The sequence below is a fragment of the Emydura macquarii genome, unplaced genomic scaffold (genome assembly GCF_026122565.2).
Source record: "Emydura macquarii macquarii isolate MOO-44397 ecotype Brisbane River unplaced genomic scaffold, CSIRO-AGI_Emac_v2 contig_1363, whole genome shotgun sequence".
NCBI lineage: Eukaryota > Metazoa > Chordata > Testudines > Chelidae > Emydura > Emydura macquarii.
In genome coordinates, this window is record NW_027131500.1 from 10,936,567 (window position 1) to 10,957,655 (window position 21,089).

The 21,089-nt window shown below is 38.2% G+C and overlaps 1 protein-coding gene across 9 annotated transcripts in view; it reads left to right on the forward strand.

Moving 5' to 3' along the window:
• The first annotated feature begins 253 nt into the window (after positions 1-253).
• The window catches only part of NEK1 (NIMA related kinase 1), a 127,814-nt gene continuing 106,978 nt past the window's right edge, over positions 254-21,089 (forward strand). For 8 of the 9 annotated variants that reach the window (XM_067551748.1, XM_067551745.1, XM_067551749.1 and 5 more), the window contains exons 1-10: positions 3,707-3,902; positions 4,012-4,160; positions 4,252-4,348; positions 8,413-8,510; positions 10,035-10,118; positions 11,396-11,463; positions 11,594-11,680; positions 13,024-13,078; positions 14,636-14,836; positions 16,671-16,731. In XM_067551748.1, the coding sequence (XP_067407849.1) occupies positions 4,044-4,160; positions 4,252-4,348; positions 8,413-8,510; positions 10,035-10,118; positions 11,396-11,463; positions 11,594-11,680; positions 13,024-13,078; positions 14,636-14,836; positions 16,671-16,731 (868 nt within the window). In that variant the 5' untranslated portion in view covers positions 3,707-3,902; positions 4,012-4,043. Of the gene's footprint in view, positions 362-3,706; positions 3,903-4,011; positions 4,161-4,251; positions 4,349-8,412; positions 8,511-10,034; positions 10,119-11,395; positions 11,464-11,593; positions 11,681-13,023; positions 13,079-14,635; positions 14,837-16,670; positions 16,732-21,089 lie in introns of those variants that run through there. The other variant, XM_067551746.1, reaches the window with a different exon arrangement.

Below are 21,089 nucleotides of genomic sequence, written 5' to 3' on the forward strand. Positions count from 1 at the left end.
CTCGGACGCAGTGTGCACGGGTGCGCATACGCTGCATGGACGCCGGTCACGCACGCACGCCCATTAACAGACACACACGACCAACGATGCAGCAGCACAGATGCACCGGAAAGAATCCGGAAATACCTCACTCGTCTTCCCCAGGAGCCCCGCCCCTGGACGTGCGGAACCCGCCTCTCGGCTCTTTGGTGTCACGTGCTCCGCGTTACCAGGGTGAAGAAGCCACAATCGCTGCTGCCCAGGTAGCTGGAAGGGGAGGCTCAGACAAACTCGCTAGGCCCGCATCATCCAATGGGAACCGGCGTTGGGACGCGCTCACAAATGACAGCGCGAGCGAGAGGCGGGTGTGTCTGTAGCTAGGGTGGGTTGAGCTGCACGGAGCGGGGATGGCTGCTGATAGCAGCAGCAGTAGCAGCAGCAGCCGCAGAGGGTGGTGAGTTGGGGATGGGGCCCGGCCTGGCCGTTGACAAGTCGGTGGGGGAGGGCGCAGGGAACAGCTCGTCTCCCGCTGCCGGAGAGGCCGCAGGGGATTGGTTGGCGGCAAGCGCCCGCCCGCTCGCCCGCCCGCCCGGTGGATGGGTGGGTGTCTCCGGTCTCCCCGGTGTGGCTTTGCGCGTTGCTTAGGGAGGCTGGGCTGGTGCCGCTGGGAGCCGGGGGCGGGCCCGGGCCCGCGCGGTTTATCTGTAGTCCCAGGGGAGGGAGCGGTTCTTGGCTTCTGCTACCTCGCGGGGAGGCCAAAAGGCTGCGGCTCCCTGCCCTGCCCTGCCCTGCCCTGCGCTGCGGGCGGCCCTTGGTCCGTAGGTGACCCTGTCCCGGCTCTGCGCCTGTCTCCCCGCATCGGCTGCCGGGGACGGGTGTAGCCCAAGGTCACTGGAGTTTGGTTCTGTCTCTGGGTCTTAAGCCCTCACTTGCTGCTGCTGGCCCGCGACTCGAGGACCCCGGGCCTGGTGTCGCCTGGCCCCTCCCTACTCACGTGCCGCTGCCTGTTTTCATCTCACCTCTGCCGTACGCCGTGGTGCCATCTCTGACCCCTTCGCCCACAAATAGTTTTATCCGTGAGCGGTGGGCTTCCATGATGCCTCTTGTGCACCCCAATGTCTTTCCTGCACAGGTCGGCAAAGCCATCATCCTCTGTTCAGATCTCTCCTTCAGAGGCTCATTCACCATGTCTACAAGCAACTGAGCATCTAGGACAACAAACTGTGGTCTTTGTCCGGACTGTGCTTAGTCTCAGCTTCTCCCCTCCCAAAGGCTCCTTAGTCATTGAAGGATAGTTTATATAGCTCACAGCAATAAAGCTCTAAGTATGGCTAATAGCTCCAAATTAACTTAAATAAAAACAAAGTTTATCAAACTTAGATGATGATCTACTGAAAGTAATAAATGGCAAAGCTTCATAATGCAATTGAAGATCACCTTAGTCCTAGCTGGGTTGGTAGAAAGATGCTTTGCTGCAAATAGTGTCTAAGGCTATAACTACTGCTACCACTGCGCTGCTGTAAGGTTCCCCCATGTAGCTGCTCTATGCGGATGGAAGATGCTTTTGTTGGTGAAATTAGGTTGTTCAGGGTGTTGGTTTTTTTTTTTTTAACACCTCTGACAGAAAAGTGCTAGCGTAGACAAAGCCTCTTAAAAAGAAAATTTTGAGTTTGAACTAGTTCCTCTGTCTATCATGCCTTTTTCTTTTGCTCAGCCCTAGTCGGGTCTCCTTTCTCTTAATCTTACCACACTTAATTGGTAGAGCTCCATTACCTCCCTTTGCTAACTGGCTAGTTTGTCTGACTATCTTGAGTTTGATCAAATATTCTTCCTACCCTTCTGAGTTATTTTAGCTTATCTCCTTTCTGTCTCCATTTCTTAGCCTGAGATTGTTTCAAACTGGGTTCTTTTTCTCTTTATATGTTGTATATTCTTTAGCTATCACAAGCTGAGTCATGCTTACAGAAGTCAGTAGGTTTGCATATGCAATTTGGCCTGCAGAATCTTTATTACCCGTGATGATATGGGGGAGAGAGTCACAACTGACAATTGATTGGAGCCTAAAGTTGAGTCTGCAGGCCTAGCAGTTAGTAGATTATTTCTTTACTTGTGAACTGTGCACATTTGATATAATTACCAAGAAACAATAAACACACAAAACTATGTTCTTTTTTAAAAACATAGTGCAGTTCTGAAGAGTGACAGAAAAAAATTGTGATTTGTTTGTACCAATATTTGATCGTAACTTTTGGGAAATATCATGTACTATTAGGTAGGACACACAACTTGGGAGTTTAGGTGACCTGAGTGCTGTTCCTAGCTCTGATACTAACTTGCTTTGTGACCTTGGGTTAGTTATTTAACCTCTTGACACATCATTCTTCTCACCTTTAAAAATTAGTCTAATTATAACCTTTTCAGTAAAGCATTTTGAGATCTGCAGATAAACAGTAGTAAGTACTGTTTTGATTTAAAAAAAATCATGGATTCTAATGCACCAACTTTTCACTCTGTCTTGAATACTGTTAACATACAAGTTCTAGGTGAACTTGGTGAAATACTTTAGGTGGCACTGTTATGTACTATGTGTACATTTGTTTTGTCTCAGAGATTTAGTGTTATAAGTGAGGCTTTTGGTAAAGACTTTTGTCTGTTGAAGTAAAAACAGAACTACCATTGACTTCAGTGGAGCTGGGATTTCACCCTCAGTCTTGAAATTAAAAATGTGAAGTCATTTTTTTTTTTGACGAAGCAATATATGTAAGAAACTTATGTTCAAATTTTTTCAGTACATTGATAATGATAGAAGACGCTTCTTATTGACTGTTCATTTGCACAGTAAGATAGGGCTACATAGTGAATTAGACCTGGGTCTTGTGGATTTGTGCCTTAATTTTGACCAAATTCAGTTTGCATTTACTGTGCTGTAACTAAGCGCAAGTTGTGTCCTTGCAGAGTGGACAGTAAGGGTAGTGAGACATGAGTGTGCCGTGAATGAAGCAGCACTCTATTCTGAGAACAGTGAAGATAATATTAAACAGCTAACTCGTTCATTGAACAGTGGGGATGATGATAAATATGGAACAGCTGCCTCATTTATTGCATGGCACCCAGTTTATATGCTGAACAAGGCAGCTCTCTGGAAAATTGTATAGTAATAGAGTATGTTGTAATGCATGTATGCATAGGGGCAGAGTTGAGAATATGTTGACAGTTTTGACTTTGAGTGCTTCACTTTTCCACATAAACATTCTTTTAATATATACTTGTATAACACTTTTTTTGTCTGAGTGTTGATTGAGGGAAATAGTCTTGGTCTCAAAGGATTTTACTGTCCAAATAGAAAGACAAAACAGGACAAACATGCACCAGGAGGCCGTAAGATGTGTATGTATAGCAAAGTGGTGTAGGTTTGAAAAGTGCATAAATGTCACACCTCTTCTTAAGGAGGAGAAGTGATTGAAAACTTCACACAAGTCTTCTGGAAGATTTTGATGGAAGTGAAGACAGACTAAACTTCAAGCCCAGGTGCCATTTTTTAGCTATATCGTTTGTGCCTAATTTACAAGATAGGCATTCTGGTGCTTTTAAATAAAATGTATTTAAGTATTCCCATTCTTTTCCTGAAGTAGTCTTCCGAAATAATATTGAGGAGGAGGTAAAGGAAGCTAACTGCTGTAGATCTCAATGATGCTTACCTGCTAGCTGAGCAGAAAATATAGGATTGTGTACTGACTCTACTTGGAGACTGAATGCACTCACTTTATCTGGTATTTTCTGACTGTCTATCTGCATTCCATCTAGATAAAAGAGCTGAACTGTGCATGGCAATATAGCCCCTCTTTTGGAGCATTAAAGCAGTGTGTGAGAGAAGTTGAGATTTGGATTCACTGAATTGCAGAAGACCAATGAAGTTTCTTATGGTATTGAAGAGACAAGTGAATTAGAAAGTAAATTGAAATGGATAACTTGATCTGGCAGCCACTGAACTTTATTATCCAGTTAACAGAGTCCTCTTTATTTTTTGCCCAGCCCTTGTGGAAGGATGCCTTAGAAAAAGAACCATGGAGAAGTATGTTAAGGTGCAAAAGATTGGCGAGGGATCCTTTGGAAAAGCAATTCTGGTCAAAGCTAAAGAAAATAGCAGACAGTATGTTATTAAGGAGATAAACATCTCTAAGGTGAGTGATAGTATTCATTACTGGTATGTTCTTTTTGTATTATTGCTCTCAAAAACGGCGTCTAGGTTTTTTTTTTTTTCCTTTTTTTAAGATGTCCAATAAAGAGAGAGAGGAATCAAGGAGAGAAGTTGCTGTGTTGGCAAACATGAAACATCCAAATATTGTCCTGTATCGGGAATCATTTGAAGGTAAGATTAAAAACTATAAAATGGAACCTGAACTAGTGAATATGCGGTAATATTAAAATACAAGTGATGATCTATGTATTTTTTCTAAATGATACATTATTTGAAAAATGAATCTTCCCAATATCTTTCCATCCTCTCCTTTACTTTCTATTTCAGTTCCTTCTGGCCTGTATCTTTTGTAATCCACTCTTACCCAAAAATAACCAAACCAAAACAATAACATCTAGCACACATGTTTTTCAGCTCCTTCCCTTATGTGTCTAAATATTTTTGAATGAGGTTTAATGTAAATGAAAAGTCTGTGAGTCCTACTGGGAAAGTCCAACCAGATTTTTTTCTTCAAATATGTATGTCTATCCTAAGCTTTACATGCTTGTACACAAGCTAAATTCAGATATGACTAACTGAATCTGATCAACTTCTGTTTACAAGAAATCCATCAATCCTCAGGACAGTAAGATTATCCCATACCATCACTAAAAAGCTTGAAATATAAATGGACCTTGTAGCTTGCCCTGATGGTTTTGATTGATTGGGGATGGGAATGATTTCCCAAGCCAAGGAGCCTAATGGAAGACACAATTCACTGTGCCTGCAAGTAAGGATCTACTTATCAATGGCCCAATATTCTATCTAGATCTTGGATACCTCATGTTGGGATCTGAAATTATGAACATCAACTAGCTTGGAAAGATTAAATATGCTCCAAAATAGCATATCACAGCCACAGTGAGTATCCCAAGAATAAGCAGACCAGATATGGTAGCCAAACATGCTATTGTGAAACAGTATTTGAAAGCAGCTGGGAACCTGAACATAACACACTTGCACATCTGGGGTTTCCCTATGGTTTACACAGACTAATCCGGCATTCCTTGTGATGATTTGTTGGCTTTCTATGTTCCTTTATTTTGTAACTGTAAAAGAACAATTCTATGCAATGATAACTTCATAGAAACATAGGGCTGGAAGGTACCTTGAGATGTCATCTAGTCCTGCCCCATGTGGGGCTGTTCTTAAAAACCTGCAATGATGGTAATTCCACAACTTCCTTTGGAAGTCAATTCTAGTGCTTAACTATCCTTGTAGTTAGAAAATTTTTCTTAATATTTGATCTAAATATTCTTTTCTGCAGTTTTAAGCTGATTGCTTCTTGTCCTGCCTCCAGTGCACATGGAGAACAGTTGATCACTATCTTCATTGTGACCGCCCTGGGCATATTTGAAGACTGTTCTCAGTTCCTCCTCTGTCTTCCTTTCTCAAGACTAAACATGCTCAGACATCCTGGGTCAGTTTTTCTAAACCCTTTGTCACTTTTGTTGCTGTGCTCTGGACTCTCTCCAGTGTGTGCACATCTTTCTTAAAATGTGGTGCCTGGAACTAGACACAGCGCTGCAGATAAGGCCTCATCAGTGCCAAGTAGAGTGGGACAATTTCCTTTCATTGCACGACCTTCCTGTTAACATACCTGTGATAGATCTCTGCGTACCTAGTTCTGTATCATCTTGTTACCCCTGCCTCTAGCAAGAAGGAGTTTTTGCCTGTGGTGGCTGGTGTTGGCTCGCTAACACTACCCGCCTGTCAGGCACTCAAGCACTCCTCTCCTGGTTATTTGCCTGGTTATTTGCCTGTCTTTGCCTTCAGGTTAACAAGAAATGCACCCGAGTCCCCTTGAAGCATTCCCCTGTTATATCCTGCTCGACACTGGCTGCTCACAGAAATCCCAGATCCCCTACTCCCAAAGGAACAGTTGTGCTCCAGTTTTACCTTAAATCATCATTTTGATGCAATGCACAGCACTAACTAACATTTACAATAGAACAAAATAAGGTTAACTGAAGAAAGAATAGAGGTTCCACTAGGGACAAGAGAGTGATTGTTACAATACAAAACAAAAGTATAAAAATGGGAGCTAGAGCCTACACTTATTAATAGTTACCTTTACTATATAATAGGTTATCCCCTCTCAAATTTCAGTCTGTTCCAGAGCTGTCTGCTTGATAGGATCCACAATCCAACTTTTCATGAAAGACCCCCTGCTCAGCAAGATGTCTCCTTGTGTGAATAGATTTAGTGCCTCTCCCCACTCTGTGTTATACTGAAGCAGCCTTTTGTCTTTATTCATAGGCAGGGTGATCTCGTCTTTTTATAATGTTTCTTTTTTTAACCTCCAAGTGGTTTTGATTGTTTTGCAGTTGTTTGATGGTTTTCCATTGTTATGTGGTGGGGCAGTGTTAGAAAACTGAGATGTGCATTACATCACTGTCTAACCAAGGAGAAGTGACAACTTTTTTCCTGCATGAATAGGCCATCACCAAGTAATATAACTTTCTGGTGACTACTTTTAACATTAAGGCCATAAATGCATAAACTTCACTATAATTATGTTATTCCTTAAATATTACCTGTACGCACCTCCCACCATGATTATGAACATCAGTAATTTGCCAGTTTTCAATAGTGACTTTACCCTTTATGAACAAATACCCTGTAAGTAATGCATTTGATGTATTGAGTTATCAGGTCTGAGGTGAGAGCAGTTTGCAAAGAACAGGGGACCCTTTGTCAAGGGGACTTCGTTACTGGACCCAGAATATTAGCCTTTTTCACAGTTGCATCACATTGTTGGCTCAAATTGTGATCTGCTATAATCTCAGATCCTTTTCTTCAGTCCTACTGTCTACCCAGTTATTCTCCATTTTGTAGTTGTGCATTTGACTTTTCTTAAGTGTAATACTTTGCACTTGTCTTTATTGAATCTCATTTAGAAGGGTAACTCAGGGTACACTGTTTATAAAATAACATTTCTGCAGTCTTTTATAGCAGTACTAAGAAAACAGACTGTGTATTCATCCATGAAGTAGATTACCTAATTCACAGATCACAAGACATTGTGCTATACCTTTCTAGTTGAACTACCTTGATTACACATATTGAATTGATTTGAGGGAAACTACTTATTTAAGGGATGACTCTGCAAAGTGATGGTAACTCCCATTTCCTTCCCAGATCGGACCATAAATGATTATAATAGTTCATATTGAGCCTAGCCTTCTGACAGGTGACTATACATTCAAATGAACTTTAAATAAATTGAAATGAAATCCGATATCGCTTCAACTTCTTCCACCTTGGAATGTTTTTATAATTTTTTGGCTACTTATACTGGGAAATAATTGCTAACACATATTTGTTTGACCTTTGAAGAAGTATGGTGAAACATGGTTTTGTAAAGTGAAAATTGTAAATTCTAGAATGCTTGTCCTGAACAGTATTTGATTATGTGCCTATGTCCTTGCATTACTGAAGTTTTATGGGTTTCATCTGTTTGTGGGTATGATTGTTATTTGAAATAGTGTAATGACACATTTTGGCTAAGCACTTATGAAGTGCTAGAAAACTTTGTATTTGCTTGTAATTTCTGGTCTAATAACTTCCTGCTTCATTAATCTATTTTTGGTACAGTAACTTAAATACTGCATCAGTGTCGTAATCATGACATTTTATCATAAGTCATAATTCTGTAGTTTTACAGTATATGTATTTATGTAAAGTATTGCATTAACAGGTCTCAAGCTTCTTGAAGAATTATCCCTGTAAATAAATATTGTTTTATCCATCAGTGAAGTGGAACCAGACTCTAGTATGGGTTGTGTCATTATAGTAGTAATGTAGTTTAAAATAAAAAATGGAAACTGCAAGAGGAGTTAAGATAGGCAGATGTGAAGACCTAAATTAGAACTTGGCCAAGATGTTACCTCTAAGTAAGGATAAGTGAGTGCTGGGAGAAGACACCTCTATTTGCCCAGTGGCCCCTAACACCATAGTGGGGTATTTGTTTATGTGATATTGAGGGAAGAATGCCACGTACTGAACCATCAATGCCAAAAATGGATTGACAAATAAATAATTGATAACTAAATCTGCAGTGAAGGAAATAGTCTTTGCACTTATCTGTGTCTTTGCAATGACATATATGAGGAGAAACTTCTTATTACATTTTTCAGAAAGCTTTTATCTATGCTATTTGTCATGAAACATTGAAATGTGTCTTGTTTTTACAGAAAACGGCTGTCTTTACATAGTGATGGATTACTGTGAAGGAGGGGACCTGTTTAGACGAATAAACGCTCAGAAAGGCATCTTGTTCTCAGAGGATCAGGTAGCGGGAATTTTGGGCTGTAATTTACATTATATAATTTTTTAGCACAAGAACATTTAATTGAGTAGTTTTGGATCAGCTTGGTGTGAATATGGTTATTTTTATGTAGATGAAAGCCTGACATATAGCTATAGAGTGTTAAGAAACTTCATACTAGTTGAAACATACGTGAGATTTGTTAATGGAACTACATCAACGGTGAATCACATAGTAAACCTGTTGTATTTTATTGCTCAAGATTTCCTCTTATATATCTTGATGATTTTTTTTTTTTTTTTTTTTTTACTGGTATTACGTTCAGGTAACTTGTTGGGCTTCTAATATGCATTGTATTATTTTGATGAAATCAAGGATACAAAACCAAACTTTAAGGCTTATATAATATTAAATCCATTAACTCAACAGCTCCTCTTCAAAATGGAAAATTTCAGTCTTACCTTGGAAATGTATTTTTTCATGGCACGTTTTATGAAGTAATAGTTTGGGACATTAGTCGATGAATTGTGAAGTCTCTCAGGATTTTGTCTTCATGCTAAAAATAAGCAGAAAGAGGAATGCATCATGATACATCAAGATTGTGTTAAAAATTCAGATATTCATGATTCTGTAGCTCCAGAGCTCATAATCTGCTACTATACTTGCATATTTGCACACAGTAGCTAGTCTTACAAGATATATGGAGAGATGCTTGCACATCCAGAGATGAGAATCTGGCAGTACTCTTGGCTTGCAAGGGTTGGGAATATATTGGGCTTTTGCTGACAGTATAGGGAGAGGCAGAGATGGAAAAGAAAATCACGTGGAAGAGAGAAACACATTTTAACTTCTCTTCTAAATCCTTAGTTTTAAGCATCTCTGCTAGTAGTAGGTCCTAATGTAAAGGTGAAAGTTAGACTTCGGTATTGTGCTGTAGTTCTGGTATATGTGTATTGGTAATTTGAAAAGATTAAATGCTTTACTACAGTACTATTACACACACACACACATTCACACACAAGTTACTCTGTAGGTAAACCTGGAAAAGCCATGAAATGAGAACTGTCAAATTCCTTTTGGCTTGCTTAGAGTCATTCTACTAAATTTTGCTGTTTGTCGCTTCTGAGTTAAGATGAGATCTCTTTTTTCACAGAAGTGAAAAATAGCATAATATAAAATAGATAAAAGTACAGATGCTCGTAGGGGAGTTGTAGCATTTTTATGTTTTAATTTATTAATTGACTATAAGAAGATACTTTCTATTTTTTGTTTGCCAATGAGATGCTGCTGCTGTAACTGAGTATTCCCCCTAAAAAGTAGAATTTTAAGGATGCAAGGCCATATTCTAAAAATTTTATAACAAATTGTATGTATACACACAGTTTTATCATAACTTTTAAAGATAGTAAACTGTCTATATCAGTAAAACTTGAATAAGACTAATCCTTGTCTTATTTTTAACAGACTTGAAAACTCGTATGCATGTGCATGCAAAATGGGTGTATAGATAGAAATAGGACATTAACTTTACCTTTCTTTTATGTTTAGATCATGGATTGGTTTGTACAGATTTGTTTAGCACTAAAACATGTACATGACAGAAAAATTTTGCATCGAGATATAAAGTCACAGGTATGCTGAATGGCAACTTTAAGTTGAATTATACTTGATTATACACTTTTTTTTTTTTTTTTTTTTAAGTTTAGCTTCCAACTGGGGAGGAGAATAACTCAGTCTTATATAAAACTACCAATCTCCCATTGACTTCAGTGAGTCTTGAATCGGGCCCTGTAGTCTGCTGCACAAGGTGTGCTGCACAAGTGTACATGTTACCTAGCCAACAATGCTACCTAGATGAGACACAAGCTAGCTATTAAAAATTATAGCTAGTTTGTGTTCCATCTATTTTTAAAAATACATCTGTAAAAAACTCCTGTGGTTATTCAGAACAGTTTGGCTAAATCCCTACGTACATAACGTAAAAAGAAATTTAACCATATTAAAGATCAGTTTTTGCTCTGGAATTTTATATTAAATACTGCTGACAAATTCTCAATGCACCTGCTCGATGAAGATTTTGAGTTTGGATTTTAGCTTTCAGTTAATTGTGAGAAATATTTCCAATCAAGAAAAGAAGACTGATGCTTGGGTTTTTGGTGTTCTTCTGCTCTACAAATATAACTGCAGTGGGGCATAGTTACTGCATGGCTTCTACTTGTTGTATAAATGGGACCTTAATACAGTTTCATAATTGTTAGATACATAGACTCTCCAAAATGAAGACTGAACCATCTTTAAAGTCTAGTCTACTGTGGGTTACCAAACTACCACCAACAGAGTGTGTGTACATGATTTGTTGTTCCTCCTTTCTCCCTGCCAGTTTATGCTGGTAAATACTGAAATTTTACCAGATTCCTGCTTTCTGAATGATTCAGAGCAGAATACCTGTATATTTCTAGAAGTGCCTGCATACAAGAACAAAGCAAGCAGAGGAGAGAAAGCATCACAACGATAAAATATTGGTCTTGAAAAGATTGACATTTTCTTGTGTCCTGACTTGTTTGTATTTGCAGAGTACAGTAAATAGAACTAAAATGTCTTGACTCTCTCTGGTGAGATAGTGAGGTAGATGCTTAATATTAGGCCTTCCTTGGCACTCATACTGTCCTCTTACCCCCAGATCAGGTAACATTTATACAAGCATGTCAATAGTTTTTGTTGTTGGTGTTTGTTTGTTTGTTTGTTTGTTTGTTTTTTTGTTTTTTTTAAATCTTCTACGCCAGTGGATTGCAAACCATTAGAACAGTGTAAAGTTTCAGTGTTCCCATGTGTAACTTTTTTTGTATAATTAAACACTTTTGTTCTTGCATTTCAATTCTAACTGACTTTTTTTTCCCTCCTGTATTTAGAATATATTTTTAACCAAAGATGGAACAATACAACTGGGAGATTTTGGAATAGCTAGAGTTCTTAACAGGTAACACTGATTCAGCAAAGCTCTATATTCATTAATTTGAGTAGCTTGATTAGCAAAAATGGACACTACATGACTGTAACTTACATAAGTTAGTTAATATTCATCTTTAGTTTTCCTTTTTTTATTCTAGTACTGTAGAGCTGGCTCGAACTTGCATAGGAACACCATACTATTTGTCACCTGAAATCTGTCAGAACAAACCTTACAACAATAAAAGGTACTGAAAATATTTGAATAAATATTTGACTTTTTAAATGTTGATTTATTTTCTTTACAAATTTAGAGCTGTTCTTTTCATGCAATAGTAAAGAGTTCAGTCTTGCTCTCCAACATGCTGTGCACTTTACTACATAGGTCAGAAAAATCTATTAAGAGTGAATGCGCAAGCACAATAATTGACTTGATTAAACACATGAGGATCAATACTATAGCTCACTGCTAGGTACCGGCTTGGGTCAGATGTAGTGCTATCTGGTAACATAGAAGCAACTTTCTCATGCCACCACTGTTGGAGGCAGAAGCTGGTCCCATCATCTCCAACCTAATCTAGTGTTCATTAGCCAGACAACCTCTATGTCTATCTAAAGCTGTTTAGGCAGGTGTGGTGATGGAGGCTTTTGGGAGGAGGGATATGCCTGCGATTTTCTCTCCCTCCTCTTTCTCCCCCCCACATAGAATACTCCCCGCATGAGAGCTGGGATTTAGTTCCTATCAGCTACATACAGCAGCTTCACTCCAGCCTCAGATGTAATCCGTAATGTCCCAGCCAGACTCTGCCACCCACTAGAAAGTGAGGACAGGGTTAATCAGTACTAAAACTGACTAAATAGTAACTGCTCAAATGAAATTTAAAAAAAACTCCAAGCCCCCAATAGTTGGTTGGGTTTTTTAAAATCTATTTAAATGCTTTAGAAACTTGCAAGTTGTGCAGGACATAAAATCCATGGTACTTGTATCTTTTACAAACAGATTTCTTCCACCATTCACTTATCAGATATAAATCAGATACCATGGAGATAAGTGTGGTAGTGATCCTATATAGAGAGAATCTGGAACCAAAATATCTGGTGCTATCTTCATTTGGAAGAGATGTGTAGGAAGCTAGTACATCTTGCAAAATGTAGACATGTTTAATTTCTATCCTTACTGATTTCAAAAACATACTTCTAGAGCAGTGATACTCGGACCTCAATGTTTCAGAAGCCAAATTAGCAATCAACATTACCCAGATGAGTCACAGTAGTGTGAATTTATTGTTTCATTTACTATAGTATTATATTCTATTTAGTTTATATAATTCTCACAGCAAATAAGTTAACTTAGTGCAAATTGATAACTTAATTGGTTAATAACAGTAAAAGCATCCTGATTGGTTAATAGCTTAGGTTGGTTAATAACTAAATCACACAGCGTTTTAATATCATGTGCTGCAAAGAGCTGCAGGAGACACTAAAGAGCTACTTGCGGCTTGTGAGATGTAGTCTGAGTATCATTGTTCTGTGGAATTTTTTATTTTTTAGAGATAAAAACTAATTTTTCAGGTCTGTTCTCTTTGTTTAGTGACATATGGGCTCTTGGTTGTGTTCTCTATGAAATGTGCACACTTAAACATGCAGTAAGTAGAAACTTTACAATACTTCGTAAAATATTCAGAGTAATAATTCCAAACATAGTTTTTTCATTATTTTGTCCATTGCCAAATTTCAGAATGATTAACTTGTATTTGAGCTGATGCAGGGCTTGGTATGTTTTTTCTTTTAAAATTAACTTTACTGTTCTAACCACGTCTCTCCCACATTGTTACTGATCTTTGTTGGCCAACTTCCCTTACTCTTTTTTGACTTCTGTCCTGCATATCTGTTTAGCAACACATTTTTATGCTTCTTTTCAGCAAACTGTTTTAGCTACAAAAGTAGCAAATATGACAGCAAAGGTGCATTAAGCAACATATAGAGTTCCTTTCCTAGCAGTATTAAGAACTTTACGTTTAATTAGTCAGTCAGTGGTGAATTCAGTCTGTATCTTTGGCACAGTAGCATTAATGAGCTTCCTTTGTAGCACACAGAAATGGTAAAAAGGACAGGCAAGTGTCTTCAGTTTCTAGATTTTTATTATACCTTAGAGGTTTGACAGCATCTTCTTGCAGACTATCCTTTTCCTATTAGTATATTTTGCTCTTTTCCTTCCATTCCTATCCCACCTCATCCCCTTGTTTTAGATAAATTTCAAATTAGTATGTATGATTTGTTTAAAGGTATTGTTATATTTTAAAACATCACACTTCTATCTGAAAATGTTTATCAAAAATTACTGTAAGAAAAAGATGAGAAGAAAAATATATTTTCCATTTAGCTTTTGTAGTCTCTCTCCCTGTTTTCCATGTCTAATCAATCAGTTTTCCCTGTTTGGTGGATCACTGACATGGCAGCAGTGGGAAGAAAAACATTTTTAAAAATGGGAAAATCTAATAGTAAAATGACAAAAATTGAAAAGAGGCTTCAGAGGTAGATGTGCTACTGGAAAGTATTTATATATAATTTAACTTGAAATCCAGTCTTCTGTCCCTTTTAACAGCTGATGGTCATAGTTCGCTTTCTATGGCCTACGTATAATCAATATTGTTGATTAGAGGATTAAGAGTGAATTCCAGAAAGGGGCCAGATTACTTACACCTCATGTTGAAATCTCAGCATTTCTCAGGATTTGGCTCTAAATGAACACAGACCTTTTACTATCCTTTTGCTCTTAAAGGTGGCTTTTCTATAAAAGGATTGACAACCTGGTGGTCTAAAATGAAGGAGGCTAGCAACCTGTATGGCATATTACTCCAAAACATTGTTTTGCATTACCATTAACTGTTGCCCAGCTCTGGGAACAATTTTTATTGGTTAACTGTAGGTACAGAGTCAGCAAGAAGCACAAAACACTCTTTTTTAGAATCCAAAAAAAGTCTTATTTTTCAGTGTGGTAAAGTTGTATAAAATTAATTTAGTTAGCATCAGATTACTTGATACAGAGCAAGTTTGAGATCTAAAAGACGTTCTGATAATGGCCCTTCAATATTTAAAGAGAAGTAATTTTTATTTTGATATTTATATAAAGTCCTTTGTAACTATGCCAGCATGACAGTTTCTACATATTAATATATACAAATTTCTCTCTGTAATTATAGTTTGAAGCTGGTAACATGAAGAACCTGGTACTGAAGATAATCTCTGGATCTTTTCCTCCTGTTTCTCTGCATTATTCCTATGATCTACGTAATCTGCTTTCGCAGTTATTTAAAAGGAATCCTAGGGATAGACCATCAGTCAACTCCATATTGGAGAAAATCTTTATAGCCAAACGGGTGGAAAAATTTCTTACGCCGCAGGTATGGAAATGACTTAAAATAGCTTTACAATTCTATTCCTTCTATTTATTGTGTATATTCAACCATGTGCACTTTTTATTATAAGAAGCAAATTTAGAATATGGATAAACTAGTCATGAGAACTTCCAAAAAATATTACAATACAAAGCAAACTACTTATATTTCTTTTTGAAGTTTTGTATCTGGTTTGAGGACAAATAGTTACTTCTGTATTTAACAACCAGTCACACTTACTATACCAGTAAAATGAATTACCAACAAATTTCATTTCTAGATGTTAAGTGTTGTTTCTATTCCTGAATTCCAGTAATTCAGTTTTCTTATTTAAGTGCATAATGTCCTGTGTGTTTGTACAGTTAAACTTTTGAGTTAGTCTTAGCCACATCTTCAGATAAATCAATCCATAAGGTGGAACTGACAATGAATTCAGTAACCTACTAATGCCATTTCCTTAATACTTTTTCTTAAATTTACATACCATTCCAAATTAACTGCTTCTGAGACTATTTAAGAGTGAACCAGGTGTTGTGGTGTTTTTGTTTTTTGTTTTAAAAAAAAGCATCTCAGGAATGTTTAAATGGACATAGGAGTAAGTCTGAGGAAATTGTTCACAATGACTCTGCCCCATGTGAAATTCCATGATCAGTTCTGGTGATAGTATTATATAAAATAACAATTTAAAGATGAGCAAGAATATCAGCTGGCAAACAATACTGATTTAATTTGTTTATTTTTCAAGTAAACCGAGGTTAGAGAAATGATACAAGTATACTCCATAATTAAATTGAAATTCCAAATGAACTTTAAACTTGCATTCTTACAGGAGTTGAAAATTCTCTTGGAATTTCTTTAGAGTGAATACAGGGAGTAGACTTCCAATGGGAACAAATATTGTAAATAAAGAGGTTTCTTAAAGGTCAGGTACTCACCTGTCCAGTGTTAACCCCATCCTAAAGGTTACCCTGTTTGTTCCTCTGATCTGACTTTACTTCCAGAGGCCAGCATAGGTTTGGAATTTTCAATGCTGTCTGAATAGCTATGAGTTAACTAGCAGTAACTTAGCATATGCTAAAGGCAGTATTTTCTCCTGGGTCCAGTGGGGTGACTGGGAGATGGGATTCTTCCACTGATTCATCGAGACGTGTCCAAATCAATTGAAGGAAAATCAAATTTTTAAAAAAAGTGTTTGCAAACTTATACCAGTACTAGTAATTAGTAATACCAAAAAATCTGTATGTATAAATTTTCTGTTTGTCAGTGTATTTGTGCATTTGAGCTCTTTGTGTAATCAGTTTTGTTTCCCATGTATAGTTAGTTTTTTCCCTTCTTGAAAAGAAAAGACCTGTATAAATAACAGGGAAGCAGACAAATCCCCCATAATATTTTTAAAGAAATAAATATTTAAAAAATCTGGTCCTCCTCCTATTTAGACATATTATATCTAAAACTTGAAATTATTAGAAAATAATCAGTTTAAAAATAAAGATATCCGTATCACATTAACTTTTGTGCCTTGACTCACCTATCTTTAGAATGGGTAATACGTGCTTTGCAATTCTCATGAGAGAAAACAGAAGGTTTTTAAAAATGCCTTGAGATCTTCTGAAAATACTTTAGGAGACATGATTGCAACTTCATTTTAACTTCAGTGGGATTTCTCACATGCATTTCCCCGTGTATTCCCTAAGTTTTTTTTTTTTTCTTTTTTTCTAAGGCAGCTTTATTCCTATTGTTTTCATTTATGTAAGGATAGTGAAAATTTGAAATACTTTAATCTTTTGCAGATGCATGCATAAAAATTCTAGCTGTTAAAATAACTTTGTTCTTTGTTTAGCTTATTGCAGACGAATTCAGTCACAAAATATTCCACAAGTTTGTTGCCCATGCTGCACCAGGTAAATATGCAGAAGTGCTCTGCAGTTCTCTTCAATTGCAATAGGATAAATTGTATATGGATATGGGATTTTTTTTTTGACTTGATATCAAAACAAAGATGGAAATAACTATATATTCTTTTAGGAAAGCATGTATTTGTAACCCAGAAATGATACACAATTAAACTATAAATGAGCCTCTAACATTTAAAGTTTACATTTTACTCTTGCCACATTTTTTTGAAAATTAAGCAGATTGTTAATAGTGGTCATCAGTCAAGGGATTAATCAATATTTCTGCTGCACAGGTTCTCTTCTCATTCATAAGAAATGTATAATGCCTTTCACTTGTGAATTCTGGAGGCTGTCCAGTGTTGTTGCTGGAGGCTCCAGGTCTGAGCCCTTTAATTCAGTATATCAGAGGTTCTGCCTCTAACGGCAGAACAAGTTGCTGGTTCAGTTTCTCCCAACTACTTTTGTCATACAACTTAATTTTTTGTTTTCATGCAGTAGTGACTTGACTTCAGCTTACAGTTCCCCTCCCACTCTTGCCAGAAGAGGAATATCTGCAGCATTGAGGGTCTAACCCTCTATTAGAGCACCATTTGAGTAGGCTCCCTTTGCTCCCCTCCCCCATTAGTGATGGAGAAGCACCAGTAAGCATCAAGCCAAGTCCAACAGATGCATTAGATAGCTTTCACAGACGCCTCAGAGGGCAAGCTATGCCCTGCTGCTGCAAGCAGCCAACCCTTGATTAGCCAGGGCATGAGGATTTAAAATCAAACCAGCATGCTGGGGCCTCAGATCCTCTACCCAAAGTCATGATCTCGCTGTGGGGAAGGCTTGACTAAGAGCCTGAGGATTCCCAAGGAGATGAGAACCTCTTGCAGCTTACTCAGAGGCAAGTTTTGTAAACTCTAAGACGCCAGGTCCCACAAAGATAGAAGTGAGTGTTCATTGTGAAGTAATTGATATAGTTGATGAGCAAGCACTGTAAAAATTAGAGTTAAAATATTTTTGCCTTTACCATTCCACCTGAGTTTGCTGGGGCTCTCTTCCTGTAAGAGATCACTCACAGTTATCTGTATTGGACTCATTGCCACTCTCCCACACTGCAGCATGTCTGTGCATGAAGAGAAGCCTGTTACTCCTGTGATTCCTCAACTTAAGCAACAGTGTAATAGAAATTGTGCATGTCTGGTTTTCAGACCAGGAAACCTCACTCTGAGTCCCTTTCCCTTGCAGAGTTTGAAAGGTGAGAAGGGGTTTCTCTCTCCTCTCTCTCTCTCACCCTCCCTCTTCATAGACTGGTTCCACATTAAAGCATAAGTTGCTCCTTAGGCAGTCTGTTCCCAGAACAGAGGTACATAAAGACTTCATTACCCAGACAGTTGTTCCATCATGGATTACAAGGAGGTAATCATATAGCCGTTTTGGACATTGAAAGGATTTCTAAGCAAAGCTCTGAGTGGTACTAAGTCTCTCCTAAATACTTAAATTGTGGCTATCCAGCCTGGGGGAGAAAATAGGCCTCCTTTCAGGTTCCTGGGGCCATCTAATGGGATGTTTCCCCAATCAAGGTGTTTGTCCTAGTACCCCATTTAGTTAAGTGATCCCCAGACCAGGATGAATAATATGCTACTATCCTCTTGTAAACAACCAAGGGAAATACCACACATACCACCAAAAACAAAGCACACATGAAGACCCAAAATGCATGAATCTCCCAGGACATGGAGCTAGGAGTTTACAGAGAGCTCAGTAATATTAAAAAATAAGTCTTTCTCTTCAAGCAAATATAGAGATTTTCCAATACTCTTCCTTTGAGGATATCATAAGATCTGTATGGGGATTTCTGGTTAAAACTAACTGTTAAACTAAAATGTTCTAGAAAAACATAAGGAAATTTAACAAGTTGTGGAATCCTAAGGTTGGTTCAACAGTAGTCCCACCATTGATGTAGTCACACCTTCAGAAGTGGACTTCCTTCCATATACCTTATAGACTAAGAGTGAGGACACTACATAGACATTCCTACATCTTGACTGTAGCCATTTAATCCAAAAGTGTTCCATCCTTAGTAAGGAAAACCTAGTTAGTGGCAAGCAGGTTAGTGGCAAGCTCATTGCCTAGAGGTATGATCCTTGTTTTGAGTGTAAGAGGTCTTGAGTTCATGTTCTGGTCCAATCCTTGCACCAGTATGCAAAAAATTCTTTTTTGGCAATCTTTCCTGGATCTCTGTGTGATTTGTGATGAACAATAGTTCCTAAATCAGTGGGTACAAGAAAGATATGTTTACAACTATGAATAGAAAACAATTATTCCGAAACTTGTGCATCCAAAATTACAGGGTGAGGCTGTTTGGGACAATGTTATAGAAATTAGAAGCTGGAGATGCAGAGAGGCTTAACCCTCACTTTTGAATCCCACATAGGAATCTGTTGATGACTATCAACAGTGAGGGTATTCAAGATAGGACTATTATACTAGCAGAGGGGAAAAATCTGGAGCAGATGCTCTCAAGGAAGACACATATATTCCCTCTCTCCCCTTCAAACTAACAGTCCTCAGACAAGAGGAACACCTGTGTATGAGAGTTTGATTACTGTATAAGACTTTTTTTAATCTACACCAGTGTTTCTCAATTGGGGTTCCACGGGAACACTGTTGGGGTTCCACGAGCAGCTGTTCTCCGCGCTGCCGAGAGCAGCTGTTTTCTGTGCCGCCGAAAAAGGGACGATGTCCCGGATTTGTCGGCGGAGGGTATCTAGTGCAAGTGTAATTTAAGTGAAATTTAATTGAGAAATGCTGACGTTTAGTGTTAAGAGTTTGGGGGGTTCCGCAATTATTTATGGAGTTCAAAAGGGTTCCATGGCCAAATTTAATTGAGAAACACTGATCTACACTCTGCACCCAGAGTCTTAAATGGATAGTAGCAGTCACAGCAAGTCTCAGGTTCTAAGTTCTAGCTATACTCATTTATGGGCAACATCACAATTTGTGCCCTGTCCAGAGAAACAGATCTACTTATGACTTGCCAGCTGCTGGAAAAGATTTAAAACTGCAGGTTTTTCAAAATCAAGAAGTTTTTAAGCTCACCACAGAAAATTCTTTACCCAGAGTTCAAAATATAGCTTTGACCATAATTTTAGCACCATGGTAAAGATTTGCATATATCCAAAATGTCTTCATATCAGTCATTTTCTGGCAGTGGTCATCTATAGCCAGTTGTCTTCAGCAACTAGTTTGCTGGTGTCATGCATTGGTTTCCTCCCTGAATGAAATTTCACATAATCTGCTTCCTATAAATTAGTTCTGAGGATATGGAACAGCTTAACTGGATATAATGCAGTATTAGGTGTCATTTGCAGATCACATCTAAATGTCCTGTTGTGGGCAGGTAAGTTCAAGCAATATATTAAAAACTAGGCCAGTTTTTACTATAGACCCTTGTATGCTTACAGAAGCAAGCCTTGCAAGGTGGGAGCATATTTGGCACACAAAATAACTGAAGGGTTATGGTGCCTCACTCAGAAAAAGAAAAACATCCAGCTCTCTCAAGCTCACACTTCATGAAGTACAATCTTCCAAAATCTCAAAATGTACATCCTTTTAGTTCACTTAGTGATGTGACTGGAAGAAAACATAAGGATGGCCATATAGGATCACAGCAGTAGTCCATTGAATTCATTGTTTCTGATATCAGCTGCTTCAGAGGAAGGTGCAAGAAATGCATTAGTGGACAGTTATGGAATAGTGTGCCACAGTGGAAGTTTGTTCCTGCCTCTTGTTAGAGGCTGGCTTATGCTCTGAACCATGAATATTTATATCCCTCCCAAAACCAGTGAGTTGAGCGGAGGTCAGAATTCCTCTGAGGCAATGGAAATAATGTGCCAGGCAAATGTATTGCCTTCCAAGACAATCCACATAGAAAGGTTAAATCATCCCCGACAGGTCCAGAAGACCAGCTTTTTGTACTTGATAGACAGCCAAGGAACCTCCATTGCGTCTGCAGAAAGATAAGACTTCTTGAAGCAGAGACTCCTTCATTTGCACCTGGACTACATATGGCTAACAGCCTGGCCCTTTAAAGAGAAGTGTAGTTCAGCAGGGACTCTGTGTTCTCATTCATATATTTTGGTAACGAGACAGAACTCAACCAGGAAACTTCATTCATTGAGCTGGTCTAATTTTATTTTTCATTTGAAGGGCAGCAATAAGCTCTTTGGGGTGTAGACTGTCAAATTTGTACAGCACAGTCATGGCCCTGGCCTGTTACTGTTTTTACTAAATAATAATGTTTTGGTGATCTTAGCTGCACTAGTTTCTCCAGGGTGGCCAATTGGAGTCATACAACCAAGTACCCTGACAAAGCAAGT